At 40.9% G+C, this 18,809-nt stretch overlaps 1 protein-coding gene across 7 annotated transcripts in view; it reads left to right on the top strand.

The window, feature by feature from the left end:
- Positions 1-18,652, top strand: part of pphln1 (periphilin 1) — a 22,289-nt gene extending 3,637 nt beyond the window's left edge. For 2 of the 7 annotated variants that reach the window (XM_046071790.1, XM_046071791.1), the window contains exons 6-12: positions 1,090-1,206; positions 1,713-1,891; positions 2,090-2,176; positions 3,333-3,368; positions 4,283-4,338; positions 12,461-12,601; positions 17,782-18,652. In XM_046071790.1, coding sequence (XP_045927746.1) covers positions 1,090-1,206; positions 1,713-1,891; positions 2,090-2,176; positions 3,333-3,368; positions 4,283-4,338; positions 12,461-12,601; positions 17,782-18,054 — 889 coding nt within the window. In that variant the 3' untranslated portion in view covers positions 18,055-18,652. The remainder of the gene's footprint in view (positions 1-1,089; positions 1,207-1,712; positions 1,892-2,089; positions 2,177-3,332; positions 3,369-4,282; positions 4,339-12,460; positions 12,602-17,781) is intronic. The other 5 variants (XM_046071792.1, XM_046071793.1, XM_046071794.1 and 2 more) reach the window with 5 other exon arrangements.
- The last annotated feature ends 157 nt before the right edge of the window (positions 18,653-18,809 follow it).

Below are 18,809 nucleotides of genomic sequence, written 5' to 3' on the forward strand. Positions count from 1 at the left end.
ACCCCCCCCCCCCCCCCCCCCCCCCCGAAATCAATTCACATGTTTTTCCTGGTTATATTTGTGTCATTTGTGTTTGTTTTCAACTTACAGTTAATTAGAGATTTGATTTGAAGAGTAGCTTTATTTTTTTTAAATGTATTTTAAAGTTTAAAAATGTATATATGTATATGGTTTTTGATAGGTGTGCAGTAGTATAGTAAAACTCTAAATCTGGTGCATCAGGTCACATTGTGCTGTTTGATGGTGTCAAAATGGATGATATATTTATTATTATATTTGAGTTAACATTTCTCAGTCAGTTGAAGTTCACTTATGAACAGGCTGGAGAAAACGACAAAGAGGTGAAATAACTTTGCATGACACTAGATGCTCTGCAGTCTTTGTTTTTATGTGACAAGTTAAATGTTTTCATCTTAAATCCCTTCAGTAGTTGTAAATGCACTGATCGTGTACAGTTGCAATAATCAAGAAAGAAAGTCAGATATACCAACTAGATTCAGCACTTAGCAGGCAGACGTGAAAACAAACATTTCGAGTTGTGAAAGGGCACAGAGGTCAGCTCTGGCCTGTTGAATGGTGGGTTGTGTGAGTAGAGGTCAGAGGTCATACGAGAGGTGGTGTGGAGAAAGCCGTCTAGAGATACTGGGTGGTACTGCGGATACAGGGAGTGGTAAGAGGTCTGTAAACAAATGAACAAAACATTTTTGCACAATGCATATGCAAGTTTTATTTTTTCCATTTTAAGGTTTTCTTATTGGGAAGAATAAAGTGAAGCTGTATATCACACAGTTGACACATTACCATGTGACCATCAGCACACATTATCAAAAATTTATTCAGCGTAGGTTTGGGCCGATAGACAATCGTCCATTGGTGATGGCTTACAGACATCTGCACTCTAGTGTCTACTGTTGCTTTACCAAGTTTTTTTACCGAGTGAAGTCTGTGCGAGTGAACATATGCAGACAAGACGACCGCTAAAGTTAAATACAAATTGACCTAATGATGCTTGTTGCCATGTTGCCAGTATGTTTGTGTACAGTATGTATCTGCTACTGACCACATATTTGTGTATTTTTATTCCTTTAGCACCCGTGCACCACCTACTCATAGTGTACGAAACCAGGGCATCTACCCAGCGCCCCGATCACTCCCAGAGAGCGGGGAAGACACACTAGTGCAAGCCATCCTCAACCTGGACAGAGGGTACGAGTGAATGCATGCTTACTCACAGCATAGGGCATTCATGTGCCATCATTGCCCAAGTGTATATGCTGCAGTCAAACAGAGGAGATATGAAATCCTGCATATATTTAACCTCATGATTCCTTTACATTCTCCATCTTTTTAATCCTCCCTGTTTATTGTTTGCTCTTGTTTGTGGCTCTTCTTGTTATCTTGTCATCCCTTTCTCACACTCATATCTTAAATTCTAATTATGTTTAAATCACAGTATAGATTTTTATACACGGTATTCACACTTGTGTGTTTAGTTCTGCACAATGACCCTCACAATGCTAGATGGCAGCATTGTGCTGTATTAGCACAGACGAAGGAAAGAAAGAAAGAAGTACTTGTGTTTTAGATTCTATGAAACAGTTGTGGCAGAAATTGGTTTGTAACTAGTAAGTTAGTTTTGCCAGATGAGAAAGAGGAGCTAACTTTGGACTAGTCAAATTTTGACAGCACACACATTCACCTTTGTTTTCCAGGGAGGACAGAGACCACTACAGAAGAAAGGCAGCCCCGTTCCCTCCACTCAGAGACCGATCCCCTGTGCGCCGCGAGGTTGCCCGCTCCCCCCACAGTCGCTCCGGCTCCAGTGTCAGCAGCAGAGGCTACTCACCAGACAGAGCCAAGAACCTGCCATTTCCCTCCCAACAAGGCAAGAGTATGTAGAACTTAGTCCTCCCCTGATGGAGTGTGGCGTTCTTTTTAAAACTGCATTTTGTCTGTCCTGGCACAAGGGGAATTTAATACTAGGAATAGGCTGATAACTGGTACCCCCAAAATGTGCATTCATTTTTGTCATTCTTCATGTTTTTTACTGTCTTATTCCTGACTGATAATCTCGCTGACTGGCTTTCAGGTGTCGATGGTCCAGAGGGCCACGCAGGTGTTTCTGAGCACCACTGGGGGGCGCTCTTTCCTCAACAGAGTGGACATGACACTTTGGGTCTGTACATTTAGTGATGTGAAAAAAGCTTGGACTTGGGTGACGATAAGCTGATTTGTTGTTCCTCACACAACATTGCATCCATTCCTGGTCATGTTAGAATAAATGTTTGAAGGCAACGTTGTGACTTCCTATACTCCAAAGATGACTGCCAATAAGTCTTGAGAAGGATACAATGATGGAGGACAGAATGAATTAAAGGCCTGTAGATGTTTAACCAAAATCAAGTTAAACTTCTAAATATCAGTAAAAATATAGAATATGACCTATAGAATGCAATTTTAGGAACAGTCAAAATAATTTACCCTAAACAATTCAAAACACAGTAAACTCAGGCGTCTATTTGACTCTGAAATTCTTTCACCCAAGTCACGAGTTTTGTTTTTTAAGCTAGTACCTAGTGTTGACTTTGCTGTAATGAGTGTCTTTATATAAACCATTTCTACTACCTGTTGTGGAGGTACGTTAGCACTTTCCATGGTTCCTACACTGATCTGTAAAAACAATGTGAAAATTTAAGTTAATGTCCCCACCAATTAAGAAAGCTACAAAAACAGGGGCTTTCATAGTCTTTATTAAAGCTGCATTGTGATGTACTGAGATGCAGGCATTTGGACAGACAGCTAATTGCTAATTAGCAATTTTAATGCCTGATTGCCAGATTTACATTAAATGTTTGTATGTATTTTGTACTGTATGGGTTTACAAAATTAATTTCCCAGCAAGGTAACAGTAAACCATGAATCAAGTGTACTGTAAAAAAAGTGCTAAAGTATCTCCTTCTTTACTGCATCTTGTTTGTAGATCTCAACCCCCTATTTCCACAAGTAGTACATTGTTATTTAGGCCTGCTTCCATCTTCAGTGCTGGTTGTCTCTACATATAATTTCCATTTTGATTGGTTCTTTTTACTCATGAAAAAAAGCTCATTGGACCTTTTTTATTTGTTTTATAAATAATTAAAAGTGGTCATGTTTGCTACATTTGTTATGTGTTCAAAACAATTGAAATGCATGATGAAAGCAGAACATGCCATCATTAATTATATTTTTAGCGAAGGGTCAGGGCAGTGCGTTTGCTTGCTAGATTGCTGTGCGATAGAAGGCCTAGCTATTATGTACACAGCCAGTGACCTTACGGTTTGGTCTCCCTACAGGGTATGAAGAGACTTATTCTCAGAGCAAGATGACTGGTAAGTACAGTTCAGTATAGATAGAAAAGTTGTATCAAAGGCTGTTGCAGTGGATTTCTACTTGTAAATCACGTTTGCTGAGGAAATGGACAATTTAAACACTACTCCTAGATCATATTTTACATGGTACATTCTTGGTACCATTTCTTTCAGGTGATTGTTTTTCAGTATAAGTTAATGAAAGCAAAATGAGATGACATGCAGAGGATTTGTTTCGGAAAGATATGAAGGTTAAAATCGTTAAACTTAACCCATTACCAGTCTGGGTAACCTGAGAGAGACAGAGAGAGTTTCTAATGTGTCCAGCAGCTAGCCTTCCTCCCTGCTCTGTCTGCCACTTTGTCAGGGCTCATAAAAATGCCACCAGGTCGTGTGTGGAAGAAGAGGGAAAGGGTATAGGATGTCTGATGGATATTCCTGAAGCCAAAGCTTCCACTTTGGTGTGTTTTTGTTCCATAGCAAGGTCCTCAGAGTTTGTATTTATGGTAGACTTGGTTGGTCGGTTACAAAGCCTTGGATGCTTGAAGAACGTTGGTAGACGAACAAATGGTGTCTGATCTTTTAATGGAAATCTCTACGAGATAGAAATGTAAGTTACAGCAAATCCACCCACTGGCATTTGGAGCGCGGTTGTGAACCATTTGTTTCTTGATTGTTCCAAATGTTCTAGCCTAGGTACCTCTCTGGATCCTGGAACCACACATCACCACCTTTTTACAGGGTCCTGATTACCATAAGCACATACTTTCATACTTTCCAACTTTCTAGATGTACTAATTGTCCCTTTAACATTGAATATCTGCTTCCTGCTGTTTTTCCTTCTGTAGTTTATCATTTTCTTATTCCAAATCATAGTATTTTGCCCCTCACTAAAGTCTCACTGTCAAACCTTTTTTGTCCCTTTATTTCTCCAGACAAAATTCCTGGCCTGTCAAGAGAAGGCTCCCCACACAGTGCAACCTCAAACAAGGTGAGCTCAAGTACACGGAAACAGTAAATGAAAATCTTGATGATGATAAGTACCGAACCTTTCTCATGGACTCCGCTGTTGTCACTGTACAGCAGGATGCATCTGGAACTTCTTAAATTCCATCCCTCTAATAAGTGTTTAGTCCCATTGAAGTAATGGGTTTTAAAGTGGCCCTCACGCAGAGCATAAAAGCCATCAGGCATGTGCTTTGTTTACCTGTGTTGTAAGCAGACTTCAGTCACTAGAACTTGTAATGGTTTAGGGAGAAGGTCTCAAATGTCAATGAAAGTACGAGACGTAGCTCCTTAAAGTGCTTTTGTTTTTAAAAAAAAAAAAAGTTTTTGAAGTAGGTACTGAATCTCCTGCCTGTATGGAAAATAATAGCTTGCTTTGCTGATATCATCCATCTCCAAACTATACAGAGGAGTGTAAATAGAATCAGATGTGATTAGGCGCAATGCGTCTAGCTGAGGCCACCCAGAAGTGAAGAGGCTAACTCAGTAGCCCAAGTCAGAGCTTTATCAAAGGATCTTAGCCGCAAAGCCAGAAGAAGTCCCCGCGGAACTCATTGGGATGTGTTTAGACCTTTTACAATGAACAATCGTTTCCTTTTTTTGTTTAAGAGAATGACTGACTGTGTTTGGTAGCTGTGAGTGTCTGGCAGATTAAGCAGGTCAGTGGTCATGTGCTTGTGTGAAATTGATATGTAACAGAGGGGTCACAGGAAAAGCCTTTTTGAACTATCAAAAGCCAGCACGTCTTGGTAACCATGGCAGAGATGGGGAAGGATTCCCATGTCAAAGACTTGCAAGCTTTCCGTTTAATTACATTGAACAACAGACTTTGGCTGATGTGAGGGATCCATGTTTCCTTTGTTTTCATTTACTTCCATACTTCAATATATCTAATTTGTCACTTTAAAATATAGAATCTTTCTCGATCATACTTATGACTTGTTGACATTAACGCAATATAAAAGTAACTCTAGTGGAATGCATGTGATTTGGTTAACCTACCTGTTAAATCACATTTTTAAATCTATCTAATTCTCCTGTGTCAGTGACTATTTTATTTTAGGCAAACAGCCTAAAATCAAAAAGCCTAAAAAACTGTACAGCGTGTGATTTGTGGAAAAAAGCAGCAGAGGGGGGGATTTTTTTTATTCATGAAGATGACCCCCACTGTTTTATTTATAAAGTTATAAATATGCTACATTACATCGCGATGCAGAGTTGCAGTGAAAAGATAGAAAAACAGATGCATGCTGTGTTTAACTCTGAAGCTCAGTGGGTGGGTAAGCAAAGAATGACTTATTTAAAAGTCAAGAGTGTTACTTAGTAAAACCCCGTAGCTCTGACTTCGGGCATGTTCACTGGTGTAACAGGGACACTGGCTGCTTGTCATATTCAGGTACACATACATGCATACGTGTACACAGTGTGATGGAGCACAGTGCAAAGGATGCTGGAATAAAGTATTATGTGCAGATGTTATTTAGTTGAGGTAGGTGGATTTGTTATACAGTATGTACAATATGAAAATATAACAATATGAGCAGTATGAACAGCTCTGAAATAGAAAATGATGAATAAATAATAAGTGGTAAACAGTAAACAGGTGGCTGATTAGAGGCAGAGTTACTGGGTTATTGCACAGGAATTGTTCCTGACACTGAGTCAGAAATCAGCTGTTCATCAGAGTGATGGCTTGTTGGAAGAAACTGTTCTTGTGTCTGTTGGTTTTGGCGTACAGTGCTCTGTAGCACCTACCAGAGGGGAGAAGTTGGAATAGGTCCTGAATGGAGGGCAGGTTGGCACAGATGATCTTTTCTGCAGTCCTGACTGTCCGTTGTAGTCTGCTCCTGTTCTTTTTGGTGGCAGATCCAAACCAGATGATGGACGTGCAGAGGACAGACTGGATGATGGCTGTGTAAAAGTGGATCAGCAGCTCCTTAGGCAGGTTGAGTTTCCTGAGCTGGCGCAGGAAGTACATCCTTTGCTGGGCCTTCTTGATGATGGTGTCCATGTTGGGCTCCCACTTTAGGTCCTGGGATATAGTGGATTCCACAGCAGACACAGGGGCTGTTGAGTATGGTGATGGGGGGCAGAGTCGGAGGGGCTCTCCCTGAAGTCTACGATTATCTCCACAATTTTGAGCGTGTAAAGCTCCAGGTTATTCTGACCGCACCAGAGAGATAGTTGATTGACCTCTAGAGATGGAGGGTTTTTAGGGGACCGGGATGATTGTGGAGCGTTTGAAGCAGGAGGGAACTTCACGCAGCTCCAGTGATCTGTTGAAGATCTGTGTGAAGATGGGAGCCAGCTGTTCTGCCCTAGGGCTGCACTAAAGACTATTTTGATAGTTGATTAATCTATTGATTATTGAAACGAATAATCGACTATTCGGATTAAGAATTGCAAAATTACACAATGCGCCTTATTTAACTCAGCTTTTAAATTAAACTTGAGGTTGTTTTAGGCATGTGCTAATTAACAGTCACAACAATAAAATAAATACTGTTTTCAAAAATGCATCTTTTAATGAACGTTTCTGCTGCAGCAACAGAAAGTTCCTCTGAAATCAAGTCCTGATCTCAGCAGCTGATCTGCTATTTAGTGACTGAGCAGTTTACACACCAGTACTGCAAGACACCGGGACAAACTGACACCATATACAAAGAAAGGAATAACGTCATGCATTACATTTGCCGAATTTACAGGGAGGTCAATAATTATTATATTAATTATTAATTAACGATTTTATAGTAGACAGCATTTCACAACGTTTATATATTTTCCCCTAACTCAACAACTAACTAGCCGCTGCCTCGCGCATTGAAACAAGAACCGTTTTCTCTTCTTTAGAAAGTATGAAATTGTCCGGTGTTGTGTAATCTTGCGCACTCGGCAGCAACACTTTCTGCACCAGGGAACGTCGCCATGAGTGATCCATAGTTTATGATTGTAAAGTCACGGCACATCGGGAATGTGAACACGGCCGTTGTGTATCATAAATGTGCTACTCCCTGCGCCAAATCAGTCAAATTGTCCAAAGCAAACTGTATAAAAACGTTACAGCTCATAGCGTGAAGTAACACGGCTTTAATGGGAAGCTAGCTCGCTTACTAGCTTACCGAGATGAGTCTTCATCATTCACAGAGCAACAACGTTACGCGCCTCATCTTCAGATGCTCCGGTGTTCCCAGGAAAGCTCAGCTTTGCAGACGCTGCAGTTAACAACCTTTTTGGCTGACTGAAGCGTGAAATGCTGCCACATTCAGGAGGTTTTAGGTTGGTGGAGGTTTTAGGTGGTGAAGGTGTTACTGCAGTGCTGATGTTGTTTTAGTAACTTTACTGTTCACATCACTTTAGTCCGTTAAGCTGACGGTGTCGTTACAGCCCGATGACATCATGAACGAATCGATTATTAAATTCGTTGGCAACGAAGCTGCCTGAGTTTCGCTGTGAACCAGGGTTTTTGGTTGTTGTATGTGCGGAAGGTTTTAGTCGGCACACACATGTCCTCAAAAACTGATGTAAGATGTCACAGTGTCAGTTAGTTCGTCCAGGTCAGTGGCTGCAGCCTCAAAAACACACCAGTCAGTGCAGTCAAAGCAGGCCTGTAACTCCAGCTTTGACGCGTTGGTCCATCTTTTCAGTCTTAACAACAGGTTTAGCAGATTTCAGTTGATGCCTGTATGTTGGAATAAGATGAACCAGACAGTGATCAGAGAGTCCCAGGGCTGCACAGGGAACAAAGCGATAGATGTCCTTTAATGTTGTGTAGCAGTGGTCCAGTGTGTTAGTGTCCCTGGTGGGACACTATATATGCTATCTGTACTTTGGGAGTTCATGGCTGAGGTTTGCTCTGTTGAAGTCTCCAAGAACAATGAGCATTGAGTCTGGATGTTTTTTCTTCAAGTTTAGTTATCTGGTCGGCCAGGTGAATTAACGCCTCACTAACAGACCTGAGGTGGAATGTAAACGGCGACCAGAACAAACGAGGAAAACTAATAGAATAAAAAGGTTTTCAGTTTATGAATAAGATCTCTAAGTGAGGGCTGCATGATTTCTTTAACACTGTGACATCTGTACACCAACCTTTGTTTATGTAGAGACAGAGTCTGCCCCCCCATGTTTTTCCCGTGAGCTCTGTTACGCGATCCGCACGGAAGAGATTAAATCCTGGTAGGTGAAGTGCACTGTCCGGGATGTGCGAGGTGAGACAGGAATCGGTAAAACAGAGTGTGGCAGATCTGCAGAAGTCCGAGTTAGTTTTGTTGAAGAGCATTAGTTCATCCATTTTGTTGGCCAGAGAGCGGACATTCGGCAGGTGGATAGAAGGGAGCGCAGTGTGAAAACCCCACTGTTTCAGTTTAACAAGTAACGCTGCGCTACTGAAGGCACCATCCCTGACGTGAATGCACGATCGCGCTGCAGGTCAGCAGCACTGGACCTTATGTTGTTCAAGTCAGCTGTTAGCCAAAAAGCTAAAGGAAGACTGGAGAACAGGGAGGAGAGGTATTTTCGACAGCTGTAAGTAACGTTATTGCCATTACGGTGTCACAGTCTAAGATGCAAAGAACATTGTCGTCTGTTGTAAACTTTGTGCGACCAGCAAAAAGCTTTCAACTGCGAACAATTCTACATCTAAACTTAATTAAATCATTAACTAATGCAGCACAGCAACGTGAAACTCAGAAAGAAACTCCGGCCACTACTGCCAGTGATGCTTGGACTCGTCGGGAGAGAGTGGCGTTGTGTCACCCAGAAGTAGGGTAGAGTACCTAATATTACTTTAAGGAGTATATGCTAGCCTATTATTTCTGAGTAACCTGCCCAACACTGAGTTGACAATAAGGATCGGATAAATTGGGTATGTTTTGATTGTTATAGGGCATCTAATGTTTACTTTGACGTTGTTGTCGATTGATCACTCACATAGCCTATATACACTTTGCTGTATAATTGGTTGCTGTTTAAGTCCTTATGTTAAAGGTTTTGGCACATTATATTATTTTTTTTGGCTCTGCGCTCCTCATCAACAGACAGGCAAACAAGCGCTCCGCGAAGTAACTATGGCAACGGCTTCTGTGTAACTGGCCCGATCCCGTGAAACTGTTGTGGTGATTCTCGTCTCACGCACACAGCCGCCCGCTGCCAGAGTCAAAATGTCTAACTTTTTCCTATAGTTTATCAACGGACAGAGACTGGTCTGGCTGGTTGATCAGTTTCCTGAAGAATAACTGTTTCTTTAACAGTTAGGCCACCAGGTCTCAAACAGGCAGTGACCTTTGCTGCTGTCTCTTATTCATTAAAAATAATCTATTAACTTCTACTGAACTAATTTAAAAGTTAGTAGTTATATTATTTAATTATAGACTCAATTATTTCCTGTTGCATGTTGCACATTTAGCTGTTGAAGTTTGGTAAAAAATTTATACAATATACATTGTTTTTAAGCAGAGGCAGGGATATACAAACCAGAAGGGGGGAAACCCCGTGCAGTCTTTATTATTTATCTCATTTGCATCCCTTAGATCTTTTTCAGAACATGCTGGAGGTAATTTATATGTAGCCATTTTTGTTATATTTTCGCTAGATCCTTTTGGCTGTCATAGTGGGCATTGTGGGTGTCTTTGTAAACCCCTGCACTTGTTTTATATGTCAGAAATTACAAGATACAACATAGAAATATAGTTTTTTCCCTCTCCTCCTTTCATGTACATTTTTTCAGGAACCACCCACCACCACCCAATCAACTGCTGTGATGAAAGTTTAACTAAGTGCCCCACCCCTCCATAGACACGCATACACACTGCTGCTTTTTGCTGTGTTTGATCTAGCCTGTGGTGCATTGTTGGTTTCTGTTCTGGGGGCACAGACCCATAACCTTGGCCAAGATGAAAGGCCTGTGCCCCCAGTAAAGCTTGCACTTATGGCCCCAGCCTCTGCCTGCTGTGTGGATTCAACAAACACACATGCAGGCTTTCTGGAGCCAGTCAGAAGAGACCACTGAGGGGACCTAAAGAGCCTTGCTAGTGGTGAGGCATTTTAGTGTAGCATGTTACCATGCTAACTTTTGCTGATTAGCACTAAACTGAAAATGCAGCTGGTGATGGGAATGTCATTAAGCTTTGGACAAAATGAAATTTGGAAACAAGACAGTGCATCCTAATGATTGTGATGATCCCCTGGCGTTTCATCTAACGCCACAATGAGGTTAACATTAGTGGTTCAGTCTACTTTTGGATAATTGCCAATAAATTTGGTACAGACATTCATGTTTCTCACAAGATGAACTGTAGTAACTTTGGTGATCCCTTTTATTTTTCCTCTAGAGCCATCATCATGTCAAAATTTCACTTTGTTCAATACTTTGGTTTATGACCAAAAGTTAACAGTCGACAATGTTCTAAATGGATATAATCGATTTCTGGTACTAAATGCTTATCTGTTGTTTTGGTCTGTTCTACTTTATTTTGTGATTTCCTTATACCAAAGTAGGCATAGGCATATGATGATGGAAAGAGAGCCAACCAGCTCATAAATACTAATTTGTTGTCGCTTCAAGACATTGGTGCTGTTTCTCCTCTACTATGGATTTCTCAGTGTACAGTATGTTGTTTGAACATCCTTGCCAGACAATGAGCCTTTAACTTGTGTTTGGCAGGTTATCAGTTAGAGTAAGAAAAATACTCCACCAATGCATTTATAATTAAGAATCTACAGCAGTCCTAATTTTAAAGGTCAGTTCATGGTTCACTAGACAAGGCAGGCTTTTTTTTCCCAGGAAAAAAATAAGAGGAAAAAGGAACCTTTTTTTAAAATTCATTTTTAGTATTGCATTGAAAAGAGATTTCCCAGACCTCCCGACTGATGACATTTTATTTTAGTCCAGTTTGCACAAAATGTATCTGTCAAGCTTTGTATTGATAGTGTAACATCCCTTCCAGGTTGGGCTGTGCCCAGCGAGTTGAAGTGAGAGACACCGACAGGGATATTTTTTTTCAATGAGGCAAAGGAGGCTGAAGACTGACTCAACTCGATCTTTCATATGTGCACAAGCGTAGACACTGGACTTCACCCAAGCATAGCTTCAGGGACTGAACTGGAAGAAAGAATAATTGGATGATGCTTTATGAGTTGTGCTTTTTATTTTAGACCACACTCGGTTTTGTGATGTACCATCTCCTGTAATTTCTTTCCTCGGGCATCTAGAGATTTAATATGACTTAGTCCCTGGCCTCTTTCCCTTAATGTATGAGTGGACTTTAGTCATGGCTGGGCAGTTCTTCTCCCTGGCCTTCGAATTCTAATAGTATCAGGAAATGAGCAAAAGACGTTGAGCGGTGATCCAAGTTGGCCTATTTCTCCCCTTTGCTCTTTCTTTTGGCTTTCACAGTAATACTTATAGGTACTAGGGTTTCCAGTCTACCCATTAGATGGCTCATCATGGCTTGTCTGGCCAGATTGCCTATTCTCAAGATAAAAACAGCTGAAATGTCAATTTCTCCAATTTACATGGAAAAATAAGTTTAATACTATGCCAAGTTGTAGTCGTGATGTGTACAATTTGAATATCGATATATCTTGTAATGAATATGTCACGATAAAGAGCTTCTTAGTCCTATCTCCTATCTTAGTGCTTTAGTTCCTATAAATCCCTAATTATTTGACTAGTTGTCAATGCAAGTAGAAGTCCACAACACTCACAAGAGTAAACTTTTCAGCTGTAGAAGCTACTGTATATCAAAGCTTCATCCATTTGTACGCCTCATGACCTAATTTCCTGTAAAGTTGACCCGTCAGCAGATCAGGTCATAGTATTGTGCTGAATATCTGCGATTGAGCTATACTTTGCTGACCTACGACCTTTCACATTCTTTCACCATTCTCTGTGTCTGTATTTGCTGGCATTGTGTCAGCTTAGTAGTACACATTTTAAAATGTTAATGTTTTTATAAATGTTACTTTTGTGGTTATCTGCCATACCTTTCTTGGTTTGAAACATTTTTAATTTCTCTCATGCTGTGATGGTAAAAGTGTTGCTTGATCCATCTTGTTCACTTTTCTGAGTTTTCTAAATGGTAACATACCCCCTTTCTCTCCTTAACTTTTAGGAGGAGAACCATCCTCCAGAAGTGGAAAAGGAGGAGCCACTGGTGCCTCCAGCTGTGGAGGAGTGCCAGAAGTCGTCTATAGACAACTTTCAAGAGCGACGTGCCCTGGCCATCGCAGCCAAAGCTCAGGAGATAGAGAAGGTACCTGTCCAACTCATCCCAACTCTTGACATCTTAAATTTACATCCAGTTTTTAACTGGATGGAGTTCGAACTACTCAATAGAATTCTTTAATTTGTGTTCATGTAGCATTTGTAAAAGAAAATATATTTGAATGAACATTTTGTGTAAGTAACTCACAGTTGCCCCTTTTGGAAAATCTCTGCATTTACAAGCTTCTCATTACAAGTTGGTAATTTGTAAGACTTTTCTATAAATGTCAACTTGGTGCATGCCTTGGCAAACGATCCCATACATATGGTGGCCTTGACTTCTCTGACTCACACATGGATTATTTTACTGGATAGGCATTACTGGAACAGCCATATACTATGTTCCTAACAAGGCAGGAAATGAACTTTTCTGTCTACCAGTCACAGTGGTGGGTATATCTTAAAATTCACCAGCCACTTTCACCGTTGCCATCCAGATTTCTCTTTTTTTACAGTATTTAAGAGATGGGTAATTAAAGTAGCTGGGTGCCAGATGGATCGCCATTTTCCTGGTGGCTCTTCATCTCCCATCCTGACTGGTGTGACTACAGCAAATGCTCATTACACCCTGCACCAGCTTAATATCCCACATGGCTCAAATATCATAACCCTCCGTCAGTGTTTGACTCATCTTTACAAGTGCACACACACACACACACACAGGCTCGCACTCGGGGGGGGGGTTGGAAACACTAGGATAATGTAAATGGTACAGGAACATATAAAAGAAAGTAGAAGCACAAATACAGCTTAGACCTGGTATTGGTTTGTGTGTACAATAAATTGGGAGGCGGACCACTAAAACCGGACCGCTAAAACCACCCAGGCTCGAGGTTCCAGGTCCGCTCAGTTATCTAATGAGGGCCATTCCTGCACCAGTGAGCACTACTGCTGCTTTACTGGGACCATTAAAAGCCTAAGCCAGCTCTGCCCTGGAGCATACACTGCGCTCTCACATATAGTTGCGCCACGAAGCCTATATGCTGTTATAACACTGTTGCTGACGCTGCAGCTTCAAGCCTGTTTTATAGCCTGTGTCTTTCTCCCCCTGTCTGTGTCTCCTCGCATTCATTTGAGCTTTATTGTGTGAGCTTTATTTCTTATTATCAGGTATAATGAGGCATTTGACTGTTATCATTTCATACATATTTTGGAAAATGATTACCAAGATCCATGTCAAGAATAACCTTTAGGTATTTTAATATGGTCTTATCAACTATGTCGTCATTCCATTGTCAGCATAATGCATGCTCCCCTGCTTTAATCTTCAATGTAGTCATGAAATTAAGGTCTGGAAAAGTAATTGAAAATGAAAAACGGTGTATTCTAGGCATATGAAGTTTCAGGTTTTCTCTCCAGGATTACTTATTGTAGGATAATGATATGTTTTTACTGACAATTCCAGCTTTTTTCCCCCTCTTGTCCCTTTCTTTGGCTTTTGCGATATTCAGATAAGTCACATTAAGGTTGTTTGTGACTTGGCAGTCCTCACTCCATCTGTCATGAAAGGCTGGTTTGATTAGTCACGATTGTTAAGTTCCGTCACCGTTTCTGTCCGACACAACCAGGTCAGAAATAGATGTTTAATCATCAAATCTAAAATTCGGCCCAGCGTCTTTCTTTATTCTCTGTACAAGTTCAGGGGAAAAAAGGGGAGAAGTATGGAAATAGAAAGAACCATCTGAAGTCTGTCTTGTTGTTTGTTGGTAAACATCAATCAAAACCTGAGAGGATTTCTTTCACATGATGCTAGTAACTGGAAAATGTATAAGCACTTGTCTGATGGTTGTCATTAATTTCCCACCATGCCCAGAACACACAGTTAAACAGGGTTGACTTTCTATTTCAGTCTGAAACAACAAAGTCACTTTCACATGCTCTGTGAAGTCGCAGTAGTGTTTCTGTCGCAGCGGGCACCACTTGACAAGTGTCCGCCCGATGTTTTGGCTTTCTACATCCAATCTTGTCCAGCCATCTATTCTATAAACACGGACGCAAACACAGTCCAGTCCAGTAGGTCCTCAAAAGCTCCCTAACAGTCTAAACACTTTTCACAGATTACGGGCTGAACTTTCCATCATTGGCCAGGCAGCGTGCTGGGCAGCGTTATACCAGCGCCACGGTGTGTGTTTGTGTAGCTAAGTGAAATTGGTCTGCTGAAATTCAACCTGAACCCGTTCTCATTGTCGCAGTTGACTTTGGCAGCCTTACAGACTTACTGGTTATAGTGAGTGACAAGGCATGACAGGCAGTAAATGGTATTATGTTGTACTCCTCACAGTCCAGGCTGTGATACAAAAGGAGTTTTATTTCATTTGTTGAAGAACCTAAATATATTTGGCTACAAGACAGACAGCCAGACAGTTCCAGCCTCATTGAGTTATTATTATTATTTTTTTGATGTACAAAGATGGCAGAACTGGACTGAAGCCACGGACTCTTTCATTATTGTTCTTTTCTTTAGCCTGGCTCACACACTCACTCCGAATCCTGTTTTAACTGGATGTAGAAAAATAAAGTTTAAAGATGTTGTTAGAGGCAGAGACCCCACCCCAAAGTCAAGAACAGGTCCTTTCCTTCCTGATTGGATAAGAAGGGAGGGATTTCGGGAAGTGCGCTTCGAATACAGGAAGTACATTGTCAGCACATTGTTATATAGGAACGACTTTCCCTGTGTTCATAGAAGTTGTTGTCAGCACAGTTGATTGGATACTTCCTCTGATAAGTAGATAAATAAATTTGCTGTCTTCAGTTGTCAGCTTTCAAATGAGATTATAGGATACTGATGAAAAGATACATTCCATTGTTACTAAATTCTGCGCAGTAGAGCAAGTTGCTACCACAGGTTCGCTGTGTGTGTGTGTGTGTGTGTGTGTGTGTGTGTGTGTGTGTGTGTGCGCACGCACGTTTATGAGGCTATAGAAACGCCCAGGCGAGGCGGGATGTTTACATCAGCACTCTTTCCTGAAACTGTTTGTATCCTTCTGTTCACTACAAAATTCCTGTAAATTGATTCAGGTCACCTTAAGAGGGAGAACTGAAAACTCTGGTCACTGCCCACATAATACTCATAGTGTTTGCTGTAGGTCAAGAAGGAGGCAAATAAAAAGCCCTCATACTGAAAGACAGTGGTGTAACTTTCTTCACCAGATATAGTCTTCAGTAAAGTCTCATGTTTGGTACTATCAGGGGTTCTGATTGGTCTGTGTTTTAAGCTGCAGGCTGTTTTTGTGGAACATGTGATTTCCAGAAAACATTTCTGTCACAAAGAGCTGTCGTTTTTAATTTCTGATCAACTCACTATTGGCAGAATACACTATGCAGCTTTTTAGACAACAGTGGAAATGTTTTTGTTTAATGCACATTTTGGAAAGTTGCCCTCTGTTGTTTGCAATTACATTAACTCTGTTTGACAGCAGATCTTTATTTCTGATCTCTCCTCTACTCTAGCCGTGCGCTCTGTTCGAGGAACACTGCGCAAAGCTATAAATAAGCCAGTGAATTTGAACGCCCTGCAGCACAGAAGCCATTGTTGGTATCCGGTGAATGACTGAAACTCACCCTTGCCTGGCCTAATTTTACACCCACACACACGCGCTCAGAGGCAGGCACACGTATAAACAGACACATCCGCACACAACCCTTGTCATTGGACATGCCCTTGTGTCCGCCTGCAGCACAAAGGCTTTACTCTTACAGTGGAGGCTTGATGTCCGACATAATAAGTCGCAGTATCTGTTATTTCATTCACTTCTCCTTACGCAGAGAATGAAAGAGATGGAGAGTAAGACCAAACAAGGCATAGAGAATGACTAGAGGAAGAAGTGTGTCTTGAAATATTGTGGGGACAGATGGAGACAAGCAGAGACAGGAGATATCAGCGTCCCACCGAGAAATTGAGGTGCGAGTGTCTTGTCACTGTGGACGTATCCATTCTTGTAGAGAAACAGACCATCATACTGTCCAATAAGAAAAGGCCCTCATATGTGATGTGTATTTTTATTTTTTATTTTTTAAGCATTTTATGCCTTTTATTAGATAGTGATAGTGGAGGGACTACAGGAAATGAGGGAGAGAGCGATCCAACAAAGGTCCTCGGCCACAGTGAAAGTGAGGTTGTTGCAGCCCCATGATATTCTAAGTCTCTTGGATAATTTTAGGGTCATACTTTTTTCATACATTTTAAAAGAGATAATATTTTGATTGGGTTTTTTTATGATCAGTGACTAGTCAATCGACATAAAATTAACCACAGTTCACTGTAAGTTTTCTCTTAAGCCAAAATGTCACTTGTTCCAACTTTCTTGGGGGGTTTTGTATTTTGCCTTTTTTACACTTCTGGACCATTGGTTTGACAAAATAAATTTGAAGAGGTCACCTTTTGGCTCTTGAAGCTGGTGATGGGCATTTTCTCTATTTTCTGACCTCTTTAAAGACTAAATGATTAATCAATCACCCACCCACAAGCACGCCTGGACCTTTAGGAAAAAGGAAACTGACATTTAAAAATATTACCGTCAGCTTATGTGACTGATATTTTCTCGCTCTGGAATTTCATTGTCAACCCGTGTGAAGGATCATGAGTTGGAAACAAATCTCTTGTCTTGGTATTTTACAAATCGAACCAATTTATGTGGCAGCAGTGGCCTCCCTCTGTTGTTTTGAGACATTTGAAGCTCGGTGTGGAAAAAGTAGCTCCCGAACAAGATACAGTACCTCTTCCTCATTGTCCCTCTAACACCTGTTATAAGCCTCTGAGGCACCACTAAAGGAGTTTGGAGTTTTATTTGCTTCTTGGGCTATCCTGTTCTATATAAAGTGCCCTCTATTAAACTCCAGAGGAGAAGTGTTTATCTTTTGACACTGCGTGATGTGTATTAACACCAGAATGATCAGCTCAGGCTAAATGATGCTGGAATATTTACACCCAGGCGCCAGGTAGGGCAGGAAGGAAACAGCTTTTCATCTCCTCAATTAAGATCTTTTCTCTCATCGGTTTTGACCTCTGCCTGTTGACACTTTTCTGTCCTATATTTACATACCATACATATGGATGTGAATGTGTCTCCTGGGAGTGCTTTAAAAAAAGTTTTCCTGTTGTTGGTCTTTTTTAAGTTGTGCATGTCAAACATCTATGCCTTATTTATTCATATGCCTGTCCACTTCCAGGTGTACCGTCAGGACTGTGAGACATTTGGCATGGTGGTAAAGATGCTGGTGGCTAAAGACGCCAACCTGGAGAAGCAACTGCAGGTTCCCCTCAGAGAGAACCTCGGGGAGATCCGAGAACGCTGCCTTGAGGACCTCAAACACTTCATCAGCGAGCTGGACGAGGCGGTTCGGCAGCCAGAGCCCTCCGTCTGTGACTCGACCACCCCATCTACGGCCCTGACGGGTCATAAACTTTCAAAGACAGGAGTCAATCACAGCTCATCTTACTGACACATTGGCGTGATCTTCTGTATGCAAGACTGAGCATGGTAGGATTGACTGCGGAACATGATGGATATCTTGGATACATTTTGGATTACTGGATTGAACCTACGAACTCAACGTGGAGAGGATGCAGTGGTGCATTGTATGTGGGAATGAACAGTGTTAGTTTTTGAACAGACCATTTATACCTTCAAGTTGACTGTTGAAAGATGTTAATTATAAATAAAAGATAAAAAGTTGTCCTCTGTCAAATGTTGGTAAACAACTAATTTTCCTTATTTAAAAAGCTAACAGTCTGCCATCATTGTGGAAATGGTTAACATGCGTTTCATTATTTAACCTATTTTGATGAAAACGTGTTGAGAATAGTCAGTTCTCCAGCATGATGACGCTTTTCCAGAAGAAAAGCCAGAAAAGGCAAGACGATGTTTTCTTTTGTACTATTTTCAGCTATGTCGAATATTATTTTGTAGCAGTCAGATGTATGACTTGGTGCTGCTAAATTTACAGTTCTACATTCTTGTATAAATGTGTACTGTCTAGAAATGCCAGTTGCACAATCTGAGAAGTCTCTGAAGGTTGTAGTAAACATGATTTCTGTTAACTGGTTTGTTTTATTATGATCTGTTAACACAAGTTACATACTGTACATATCCCATTGGCATCAGACTTAATCTAAGATATTTTAAGAATCTTTTTATGGCTTCATTGCATGTCTCCCTTAGAAATACATATTTTAGTATGGTATAGCAATGAGGCAA

Source organism: Micropterus dolomieu, linkage group LG16 (assembly GCF_021292245.1).
Source record: "Micropterus dolomieu isolate WLL.071019.BEF.003 ecotype Adirondacks linkage group LG16, ASM2129224v1, whole genome shotgun sequence".
Classification (NCBI taxonomy): domain Eukaryota; kingdom Metazoa; phylum Chordata; class Actinopteri; order Centrarchiformes; family Centrarchidae; genus Micropterus; species Micropterus dolomieu.